Here is a 12,599-nt window from a genome sequence, read left to right as displayed (position 1 = left end):
CAACATTTAGCATTTGTGGCGTGTTCTTACAAAGTACAAAAGTTACATTTATTATGAAAATGTCCAAACACTTGTTACTACTTGAAATTGGCTGCACAGGTTTTCCCGAACTCAAACTGGTAATATTTTTTATGTGAATAAATATTATTAATTTTTAAAATTTAATTATTTTTAATATTTAACTAATTAATATTGCATATGAATTGTATATGAAAGTGAAGATGTTAAGACAACCTTGTCATAAGCGGATTCAAATGTGTTTGATGAAGATGATGCGTTGGATATCTCATAAGTATCATGAACGTTCTCTTGAATAGTTTGTTTTAAGTTTTGACTTTTAGTGAATGAAATATAGTCTTGTCTTTTACTTTTTTAGTACTTATTGTGATATATTGTAACAATTTAAAAGGTTATTAAGTTTTGCGAATTTTTTAACTTTTAAATAATTATCTTTTTTTAGGTCAGAACTTAAAGAAAAAATATAAAATTATATTTTTAAAAATGATGTGCTGACCCGCGGGGCTCGCGGCCCACATAAGACTGGGGTGGGCTGACCATTATAAGACCAATCAAAATGGTGGGCTAGCCCAGCCCGTCAATTGCTAAAGTCCACATGGGCCGGGTTGGGCGGCCCATATTGACAGCTCTAACTACATATCTACAACTCCTTTTCAACTATAGTTTACTTCACTAGCATTTAGCCAATTCAGATTTAACCATCTTCTAATTTAATTGAATTTTTTAACATGATTAAGAATTTTGTAAGTAACATGGGAATTTGTTTCTCTTTTGGCTTCATAATTAATTTTTATCTACTTTTCATTGCATATTTATGGAAATTGACGGGAGTAATTTTTTTTTATTTGCACAAGGTGAACAATAGAATCAAAATTTTAACTATGATTTGTACTTTTCCCTCTTTTAGCTTATTGTTTTCTATTTTCTAATGCCCTAGCAAACCAATTAATATAAAATATTTGGGACCATATAATAATTCAAATTCAAATTCAAATTCATCCAGCTAAGGAACCAAATGACAGAGGATAAAAATCTAACACGTTTCCCTAACTTAGGTTTCAAAGCCTAAAACAAGAAATGGCCCATGCAAATTAATTTAACAACCACCAAAATTAAGCATTTAACAAAGTACATTTTCTGCTATTTATTAAAAAGGTTCAAAAGCTTCTGACTATCAACTTTAATTTTAACTGTCTGTTTTATAAGTGAGATATTATGATGCGCCTCAAACCTGCAGCTTTGATCAGAACAGCCACAAATTATAGTTATATATCATGAGTTCATAAATCCATCTCCGACATATAACGTGTTTTCAAACAGTATAGCAATATGTTGAATATGTGGTTGATATATGCGATAGTAGTAGTTATTAATACTACCCATAGATTTATCTAGAGTTTAAGTTTTATGTAATGATCGTATAAAATATTTACAATCAGGTAATTAATAAGGGAGTTACAAGCAGTGGTGGAGCCGCAAGTACTCCCTTCGTCAGAAAATTATATTGTATAGTTAGGTTAAAAAAATTATATGAATATACACTATATGTTGCTACCCTTTAACTTTTTCATGGGTTGACTTCTTTATATTTTGACCTTCCTTAATGAAAACTCTGGTTCCATCACTAATAATAAATAAATCTCTATGTTTAGCATTAAATGTAACTTGATGATAAGGCCGACGCGGATCTAGGGTTTGAACTTCATGTGTTCAAATTAGTAATTCTACCACATTCCATCTAACTTAGTGGGTGTAAAATTTATTATTTGTATATATTTAATATTTTTTTTGGACGAAAATACAGTATATGAGTGAAAGCTATGGGTGAACCTATAGCTTCTACACTAGATACGTCCCTGAATAACGGTAACTATCCTTCTATCACTATTAAAGTACACTAATGATGTAAAAAAAATTATTATATTATCAGTTTGTTTAACTTGAATTCATTTATCATAATCACCTTACAAGCGATCTGATTGTGTAAATATTTTTATTTTTTTTAAATATCGAGTGAATGGAATAGCTATCAAGAAACTTTAGTTGCACAATATAGTGCAAGTTGTCCTGACCTTAGCTTCTCGCATTTAGGTAATTCTTAAAGTTTTAACATGTGCAAAGATGCCTTACAATCCAAGGACAGACGGCGCCTAATGATGAACACTTCACGTATAAATTTAATACAATATTTGTTTTTTTTTTTTCCTTCTATTTCTCTTAAATTCTATGGTTCTTTAAGAATATTTATCAAGTCGTAAATGATGAGAATGCATATCTCTTCAGCACATACAATACTTCCACATTTAATAATATAGGCCTGCTACATATGTGGTAGTATAGCTTGGTCCTTCGTCCAACCACAGATGCATTCTCTTAATAATAGATGGTGTCGAACCAGCTTATTTGTACCTCGACTATTTAATTGATTACCTACTTCTCACACCAACATATCTGCCAAAAAACTCAGCACACCAAGGTGATGGCGTTCGAATCAGCTTGCTTATACCTCGACCTCGACTATTCAATTGGATACCTACTTCTCACACCGATATACATACCAGATAACTCTGCACATCAAGGTGATGGTGTTCGAATTGGCTTACTTATACCTCGACTATCTGATTGGATACCTGTTTCTCACACAACTTACCGTACAAGATAACTCTTCACGCCAAGATCTCGAGCAACGTTCATTTTATATAATTTTCACCTACTTCATTAATCACTAGGCTTGCAACAACATACCCAGTATAGTCTCACATATGGGTCTGAGGGGGTAGTATGTACGCAAACTTTATCCCAACCTTGTATAGGTAGAGAAGCTATTTTCGAATAGACTGTCGGCTCAAGAAATCGTTGACCACTAGGCTTTATGGAAAAAAATTGACCTAAACCACAACTTGGATGAAGGAGCAGATACTTTTAAGTTGAACAGCAAAGTTCCAGCAGCCACACTAAAAAGACAGCTACTTAACAATCAGTACTGTTTTAGGTCACACTATACATTTTCTGAAATTTATATCACATGTGGAAAGGGTTGTTAGAGATTGAATGTAAAGATAAAAAAGGAGACTCTTTTTTTGTCCGGATGAAAGTATCAATACCTTGTTATGTAGATGCAGTGGACCTATGTCAATCTCAAAGTTCCACATTTGAGTGATAGATCAATGATAGACAACTCTATTTTTAGCAAGGAGAAGGATCTAGTCATAGTTGTCATATGGAAAGTATTTATCTGCACCTGCACCTGCACCTAAGTGTTTATGACAAACTAAAATTTGATCTTAACAGTCAAAAATTCAAGTGAGAATACATAGCACAATATCATAGTTAAACGATAAATGTGTGTACGAAAGACACATATCTTCTATTTATTAGTTTGACATAAATACCGGTGAATCAGATGGCCGCGGATGGAATCTGAGATGGAGGACCTGTCGTACCTCTCTAGATCTGGAAAAAGCGAAAGATCCCCTAACATATTTCGAACGAATGCTGATCGCTGAACCCACTCTGGCCTTGCGAGGCGGGCCCTTGTGGTTGCGAGCTTCCGCTGGTGGAAATGACACCAGGTAGCCACTTTTAAGTATATTGTTTAAAATATATCCACAGTTTATAATGAATTTAAGGATAAGACAATTTCGCTCAAATTTCAGGACTCGGTGTCCTAGAGTTTAAACCTCAAAATTCAAACTTTAGAATATCGTGCCCTAAAGTTCGAAACTTGTGTCCAGAAATTCGACTCTTATATCCTGAAAGGATAACGATAGCAGGCTGCAAGTAGATCGGTACCAATATTGCACACACCAGAGTATGTCAGCAGAATGTGACCAACTAGTTTTGGGCAGAGTAAGGAAACTTAAGGTTAAATGATTTATGATTCGGCAGACAAATAAACTATTAAGTCATCGTAAATTTTATAGTTTCACTTTGCTATCAAGTATGCAAGTTTACTGGTACGAGTAAATAAATATATTTGTTGGAAGAGAATAAACTATGTTAACAGCTTGTTTGGATGGTTGTTACACATTGTTTCATAATGTATCGTATTGTATTGTACTGTGTCGTTTGATGAATACAATGTTTGGATAGATTGTATCGTTTGATGTTGTTTCATGATATCACGCATCAGCAATATGAAAAATTAACTGGCAATATTATAAAGAAAAACTATGATACGGGATAAATTTATTATATAAAAAGGTAGGGTAAATGATAAAATACAATTATTTAATAATAATGAAGAGTGAGATGAGAGAAAAAGACAAGATAACGACGCAACCACACCAAATAAGTCGTTACATAAAGTGACACATTTCGTCGTTACGTAACGACAAACTTAACGGTACGATACAATAAAATTTAATTAACAACCAATACAAACATCGTATTTAAAGTAACAATACGATACAATACAATATGTAACAACCATCCAAACAAGCTGTAAGGGAAACATGGAAAGACAAAAGGGCGAAACCTAATTCCAATTTTCACATACTTCCATTTGGGAAGTGGGAACCCAACGGAATGTATGTTGAGATCACTTCATAGAACCCACTCCTCTATAAAATTTATAGCTTTTCGTGTTCTATGATTTATCTCCGAATAATGAGAAGGTAGTTCGAGTCCTTTCTATTTTTATCTTTTCAGTAAACTGATAGAGAGATGCGGAACAACATGTCAAATTACTATATAAAGAAAAAGACCGTAAACTATAGGACTTCTTGTTCGAATAAGAATTTTTATATTGACATGAAATCCTGGACCATGTCAGCCCTTACAACACTAAGTTTTAAATTTACCCTACAGGGACGATAAATTTTTTTTTTTTTTTGGTGGGACGATAAAATAATTAAAATTACTCTTGCGCATCCAGAATTAGGCATTTCATATTAGCCCAAATTATCCTTTTAAACTTTTCATGCCATTAGACTATAAATCTATTTGAGTTAAATTAGGTAGTTTAAATCTAGCCATATTCTCTCCCAAAAATTGCCCTAGTAAGAAGCTTTGTGAATTGCCTAACTTTTGTGTTAGAACACAAGCCTACCTTTGCTTTGGCAGAAGTCAGAACTGAAACCTTATAGTGTAGCCTTTTTTACTGTGAAAGAGGGAGGTCATTCAACAAGAATGACATGAATACTATCTTTTAACACTCTGTAATTAGGTATTATTTACTTAATCCTAAAGAAAATAGGAATTTTTACCTCCTATGGCAAAGGTTAACACCGTATTTATTTTAAATAAATACCATTTAAAAAAATTATATTCTATAGATACCTTTTACGGTTTATAGCAAAATATTTAATTTTGGTTACCTCATAGCCCTAAGCCACTAAATACGTAGTTGCAACAAAAATGGCTAATGTAGTTAAGCCTCTAATGAATTGGTCAAAATGGCATCACTATTTATACGTTCGAGCCTCATTCATTCACCTGGTTCAATCACCAATTCCACTCTTCTCGAACAGCAACGTACGTCAACAGCCGTTATCCACGGCATCACATTCCGCTTTCCGACAAGCTCATTTTCGTGCTGGCACCGCCATTAAATCGCGTGAAAATTCACTTCCTTTGGATCCATCGGAGAGCGACAGTGATTCCGATGGCATAACGAGGAAGATTCGCCGGAAATTAGGGTTTGTTCTTGAACAAAGACGACGGAGTTTGGGGCTGAGCAACTTAATTTTTTGTTAATATATTTAAATGTATTTTCATGTATTTCATTGTATTCATTGTCTTTTTTTTCATTGTAATTCAATGTATCTCGTTGTATTCCATGTATTTCATTATATTCACTGTTTTTTTCCATTGTATTTCAATGTATCCCGTTGTATTCTATGTATTTCATTGTATTCACTGTCTCACTATATGCCATGAATGTATTCATATATTTTTTTAATTAATATAATTTATGTATTCAGATGTATTATATAATTTTTCTGAAGATTGCTATGTTTTTGGGGTATTTTTCGGTAGATAATCTTTTTTATAACTGAAAATACAAAATTTGTATTATAATTGAGTTTGTTGAGTTATATTAGGAGTCTATTATGTTAATTGATTCACTTTCCCTTTTAAAAACAATGTAATCCCCTATTTCACGCCGTGAATACAGTCGAATACAGTAGAATACAATAATTTGTCCAGCTGTAATCTCATGTTTCACTCCATGAATACAGTCGAATACAACAACTAATTAGCTGGACTTCCCTAATTCACGCCTATTTTTGCTATTGTATTCATGAATACAATAGCTTAAAGACATCAAATACATCTTATAACCACATAAAAGGTATTTATAATCCGTAATATAGCAAATGGTATCTATAGATGGCTAATTACTACTAAAAGATAATGCTTTATGAAAATTTCTCGAGAAAATATCGAAGGCAAGACTATTGGTCTAAGTTGGGGCTGACCCCTAATGTTCAGCACCAGAAAGTGATGAAGCAAAAGGAAAAAGAAGGCCTTCTTATGTCAAAATCAGGCGCAACTTTGTTGCAATAGACATGCAGTCAAATACTAGTGACCATGACCCTGGCCCAGAATATAAAGAAGGTTGTTTAGTTATGAAAATACCATTAACATATTTGCCTTCAGAAGTACAATAAATGTACAAGCGCATCAAGAAAGCAATTAAAGGAATAGAAACTCAGCAGGGTGCGCTTTACAAGGAGGGCGGATTCTAGCAAAGCAGACTTCAAGCACTGAAGGCAAACAGGAAAACACAAGTGGCAGTAAAGACATTTGAAAAGAATTTGTAAGAGTATTTATATGTACATAAAGAAAGTTAAAGAAGTCGAACCTTTTCTCATGACAGACGAGCAAAGTATATTTTCTTAATCTTCCACAGATGAGACTCTATGAAACAAAACTGGACCAAATACAACATAGTACATTTACACGTACAGAGGAAAATACCTAAGAATTTTTACGATGACTATCCTCCACGATACCAATGTTTTTAGGTAGTATAAGCCGTATAATGGAACCCCAACCAAAACTTTCTGGGAGCAGTGGTAAAACTAGCAAGAGATGACTTACTGAAACTTCAAGACCTCTTTTCGTCGACGCCCTTTCAGATTACTTGGGGCAATTGATACAGAATCTACACAAAGCCCACCTTTGGAATGTGTGCAATCGATCTGTTTCATTGAAAATCTAACTTCAGTTGCAGGATCTGATTTACTGACTATAAATTCACCCACCTTGTATTCTATCCAGTTGCCACGTTTTATATTTCCATTTGCATCATCTTGCTCGATATCATGTATGAAGTACTCACTCACTGCATGCTGTCCATCAGATGTAGTCAGTTCATATCGCATTGGCCCTAAATCCCATCCATGAGTGTGCTCCAAGTTGCAAACACGTCGACCAAGTCTCTTGTAAAATTTCCCAAGGTGGACCCTGAATGTTAGCATGTATACATCCGGCGGAAATGGAAACTTCACTGAACCGCTTACTTCAAACCACCATACCTGCTGGCAATATGCCACAACATGGAACCTGTGGCAGCAGAAATATTAGAATGTCAATGTTTTAGGCATCCTTAACAATTTGGGTTTTTCCGAACGAAAAATGAGGATACAAAATAAAAAAGTGAATCACAAAAGAATGAGGAGGAAAAAACACAGGTGTTTTCTAGTCAGTATAATCCAATGACTGAGAAGAAGAAAAAATGGCCGTGCACAACTGCAAACGGACCTTGTCCACCTCCCATAAGCCATGGATGGTTAACCAACAGAATAAAGCCCGAGGCTCATGAATGATCAGATATTGCAATGAAAAGGTTTAATCTAACCATCGCCTTTGTGAACTAGGGAATTAGTGACTGGTGATAACATTGTCTAAAACAGCATGTTAGTCGTCTTTTAAAGGTCTCATATAATATTAATCTTTAGTTGCTGATAGGCAGGATTCTAAGTTTTAACATCCGTAATTTCTCAAACTTTCTTTACAGATATGGAAAATTACTGCAGAACTGTTAAATTAATTCGCAAGATATGTCAAGGAAATATGTGTTCTTAATTCTGGAACAAATGATTTGGTCTTATAAACTCTATAAAGTAAGTTTAATGGTCCAAGTGGCTGAGTCAGAGAAAATGAAAATTTGCCCGCTTCCAACACTCAACCCATTAAAAATACCAATCATAATTAGCCAATAGTAACTTCTGTATTGATCCCAAAAGAATAACATTTATACTTCTGACCAAAATCCTAATTACAATTCACAAATTGGCTATGACTAATAAGTTGTCCGTGTATCTTCTTCCTCGTTCCACAAATTTATCCAAATCTTACTGCCCTAATATTATACACTGCAAAAACAATCCAAGTACATGCTCTAATAATAAAGGGTTCAAGTCTTCAAGACCTCTCAAAGAGGGAGGAAGAAAAGCACAGTTTCCTTGTCTTCTATTCTACCCTCAGGCACACAAAAATAAGAAAAGCAAAAGAACATGAAAACGAAAAGGAACACTTCCACATATCCAGGAGATTTCTGCTTTGACAGTTTTGCGAATGGCCAAAAAAGTAGCCTATAGAGGTTCAAATCCTACTTTACTGACAGTGGAAGCTATTCTCTTGATCAGCACCTAACTTTGTTTTTTTGGACAGTGTCAGCACCGTATCACTGAAAATAAGTCAAACAGATACTCAACTTAAATATTCTCCTTCCTTGAAACTCAGCACAAGGTAGATTTCATTGGACAGAAAAAGATGCAAAGAATGCATTGATAACCCTCAATGGTAAAGAAACTAGAGGCTATTAATCTCAAACATTGTCTTCACCATTTACCAGCCATAAGATCAGAGAAGTTCCATTTGAAAGTGGAACCAACTTGCTCCAAACAGTCTGTGGTTCGCAGGAGGAAAAGAAGATAAACTGAAAGCTAATGCCAAATAAACAACTACTCTAAACTAGCGATCCTTTTTATTATGGGTATTCTAATCGAGTGATCTAAATAATCAGTTAAGACATTTATTGCATATAGTTTGAACATACTAATCTAACCTTGACTCTTCTGTGGGAAACCAGTTCCAATGTCTCCTGTCTTCAACACCAGTTATCAGCATTGCTTTCGTTGAGATAGACATGCAAATCCTTCCACTAATTCTATCCAACCATACTTCCTGCAATTTCTCCCACATCAAAAGAAAAGTACATGTTAGCAAAACAAAGTGTCAATTATACTTTATCCAAACAATTTTCATCCAAAAAGAAAAACCAAACCACAAATGAAATTCAATGACACAAGAAGCTCTACAAATTACTCAAACTTCCTCTTCCTGCCAATCAGGTGCCCAGGAAGTAGAATCTTCAGAATACTTCTTCTTTCCCAATTATTTGACACTACTACTATTTGGAAAGTGTAGCCGTTTATTCTAACACTACGATTTCTTCAAAAACTTTTTAAATATTCTCAACTATAACAATTTGTAATTCATAAAACTTTTTTTCGATAAGGTAAATAATTTTATTATGTGGGAAAAACTCTTATAGAGAACCTACACAATTTTATGGTTCTATACCAATATCATCCAATCTTCTCTACAAATAGTAACTTCATGGTGCCGCACACGTGTCGACACGACACTAACACTAGTATAGGTGTGGGATACATACCGAATCCGGTTAATCAATATTGGGTACTTTGACCACAAACTACGGAGAATTTGACATAAGATTTGGCATTTTGATTTCTCAAGACAAAAGCTAGTGCAGATTTGCAGTCATGGGAAAAGTGAGTGCACTCTACAAGCTACATGTAAATCTTCCACATAATGTCTCATAATTAGGTATATTTTTATAGCTCTATTTTAGATGTTTGAATTATTTTCAGTCGAATCCCCACCCGTATCCATACCCCCGAATCTTAAAATTTAGATCACGAAGGATCCGACCTCTAGATCCGCACCCGTACACGATACTGCACCCAGGTCAGAGCAACTTAGCCAAAAACTAACAAAGAATGGGAGCCTATTCCTCAGATGTATTCGCTATGATAAAAGCGTCCCATGTAGTTTCTAAATATACGCCTTATTGTAAAAAAGAACAGAATATAGTACTTGTGTTCACACAGATAATTGGATAAGTCGATCCTCATACTCCAAACACCATTCTTTTTTGGAATGGAGAGACTTCTAATATAATAAAATAAAACACTTTAAAAAAACCCAACTCAATATGAAGCTCTACTTGGTAACACAACATAATAATCAATGTCAAACAGCTGAATTCAGATTCCCACTTCAATTCTACTATCAGTTGATTTGAAATTTTCACACTTCTTTATTAGAACATAAAGAAACATTATCTCAAACACCACCAAACTAAATTTCCCAAAATCAATTCTGACCTAGAAACCCAATTAACAATTGGATTTAAGTAATATACACTCAACGTGTAGATCCGTGTATATTAACATGTTATATCATGTTGCTTAGTAACTCTTTATTCTAGGTTACCAATCAATTATATTAAACAAAATTTTATTGCAATTATCTTTTAAGCAACCCTATTTTGTAAATATTTTTTAAACCGTTAGTGCTTAAAACTTAAATTCTTAACCATTTACAATCAAAACAACAAAAATAGCACTAAGAACCTCAAACAGAATGTACATCTTAGATCTTAGAACCTTATTGCCATCATCAAATGGAACTTTTAAACCGTCAAAGTAATTTAACCAGTTATAACTTGTTACTTACCATTAATTCTAGGTTACCAATCAATGATATTAAACAAAGTTAACTGCAGTTACTTTTTAAGTGACCTGTGTAAATACCATCAATGCATAAAAACTTAAATTCTTAATCATTTACAATCAGAGAATGAAAATAACAGTAACACCCCAAAAGTTCTATATATTACCTTATTGCCATCATCAAATGGAACAGGACGAGATAGGAGAGCAAATATATCTTTCTTGGAAAGACCCTCGTTTATTTTTTCCCTCAGAGGCAAAAGGTCGAGCAGCTGGTGGTAATTGGACGGAAGTTTAGAATTCCAAACGGTGTCAGAAGATGCGGCGCCACGAAATGCGCGGTTAAGCCTAGCTAAATTACAAATTTCCGGTGGGGTAAGGTACATAAAAACGCATGCCACGCAATTTTCCGGTATGTCACCGAGTCCTGGTCCCGTCGATTCGTTCTCCGTTAAGCTCGACAATGATGCGCCCATACGAAATTACCAACTAGTCCTTCGATTTTGCCGGTTTGTTGTTGTAGCAGAAGAGGGGTAATTTGGTCATTTCATATTTGTCGCCGGTGGCGGTGAATTGATAGTTGGAGGGAGCAGATATTTATAAAGGAAAGGGGGGAAGAAATTTCTAAGGACACGTTTTTGTTATTTCAGCTTTGCCACATTTGCTTTTCCTCTTTTTCCTTAGTTTTTTATTTGTTTATTTACTTATTTATATTTTTTGATTTGACAATTTGTAAAGTAGACTTTTGTAATAATGTACTATTACTAAATTTTCAAAGGAAAGAAAAACTTTTTATGTTCTTCTATGTTAATTGAATATATCTTAATTGACTTATTACTTTTTATTTGTTTTTCTGTTTTACTTTTTTTGGAGTGGACAAATGTAAAGAGAAGGAACATAAACCTTACAACTTGATACCTAACTCAACCCTTAATTCATATTTGTTGTACATTATTTGTCAGATTGTAATATCGTTTTCCATTTCAAATTTATAGACATATATAGTTAAAATTACAAATTTAAAAAAATTTCGTTTCTTTCTTAATCTCTATATTGATTCATGAATAACAGTAACTCTGCCAATCAAAACTCAAATAAGAAGAATCTACTTATTACTTTTTATATAGAATTTGAAATATGATCTCCAAAATATATATGTATTTTAACTATTAGGTCACACCCTTGAACGAAGAATTGTCCTAAGATTATGGTACTGCAAGAAGTAGGTGTCTAGAAGTTTAGTGATCATAAATGTTGGCGGTTAAATCGCAGTGGAGATGAAAATACTATGTAATTTCTTCTCATTTGTCCAAGTCTTGATAGATAGAGTTATCTGATACATATTGCTGGTGGCAAGGGCGTATGTACCTTGTTGCATGCGGTATCACTTGTCACGGGACACTGCTTCGTCGAAAGTTTTTACTAGATATGTATATAAAAAATAAAATATTAAGGATAAGTATAAAAAATGACACCGCTTATCATTATAGTGATTTGTTCATTAGTCCACTTCTTCAAATTGTGATGTCCTGCATACGCCACTAGCTGATGAAAGATAATAGGTCTGTGAAATTAATCGAGATACGTGTAAGCTAACCCGAACATCACAACTATAAAAAAAATCTTGGACGGTCACCAAGATTTCTTTTATTCCATGGTATAAAAGGACAAGTTGGATGTCAACAAATTAAAAGGTGGATATATCCTTCTGTCTTCCAGCTAAATATATGAGTTTAATTTGCCAAACTATGGGCGGATTACGTACTATTCAGTCTTAGTGGACGTGAGGCCACATTCCATCTAGACAAAGAAATTTCTAAGGAGACACTGTAAAAGATAAATATTTTAAAAAAAAAAACTACACTATTT

General features: G+C 33.9%; 1 protein-coding gene across 1 annotated transcript; it reads right to left on the bottom strand.

The window, feature by feature from the left end:
* Positions 1 to 6,770: 6,770 nt before the first annotated feature.
* Positions 6,771 to 11,402, bottom strand: LOC107810608 (F-box protein PP2-A15). Its single transcript, XM_016635402.2, has 3 exons — positions 10,898 to 11,402; positions 9,038 to 9,156; positions 6,771 to 7,530 (listed from the first exon to the last, which is right to left on the bottom strand). The coding sequence occupies exons 1-3, from the start codon at positions 11,204 to 11,206 to the stop codon at positions 7,062 to 7,064; spliced, it is 897 nt and encodes a 298-aa protein (XP_016490888.1). The 5' UTR covers positions 11,207 to 11,402; the 3' UTR covers positions 6,771 to 7,061.
* Between the last annotated feature and the right edge of the window lie 1,197 nt (positions 11,403 to 12,599).

The sequence above is a fragment of the Nicotiana tabacum genome, chromosome 10 (assembly GCF_000715075.1).
Source record: "Nicotiana tabacum cultivar K326 chromosome 10, ASM71507v2, whole genome shotgun sequence".
Classification (NCBI taxonomy): Eukaryota; Viridiplantae; Streptophyta; class Magnoliopsida; order Solanales; family Solanaceae; genus Nicotiana; species Nicotiana tabacum.
Note: the sequence above shows the minus strand (reverse complement) of the source record. Positions and strands in the feature narration are given on the sequence as shown.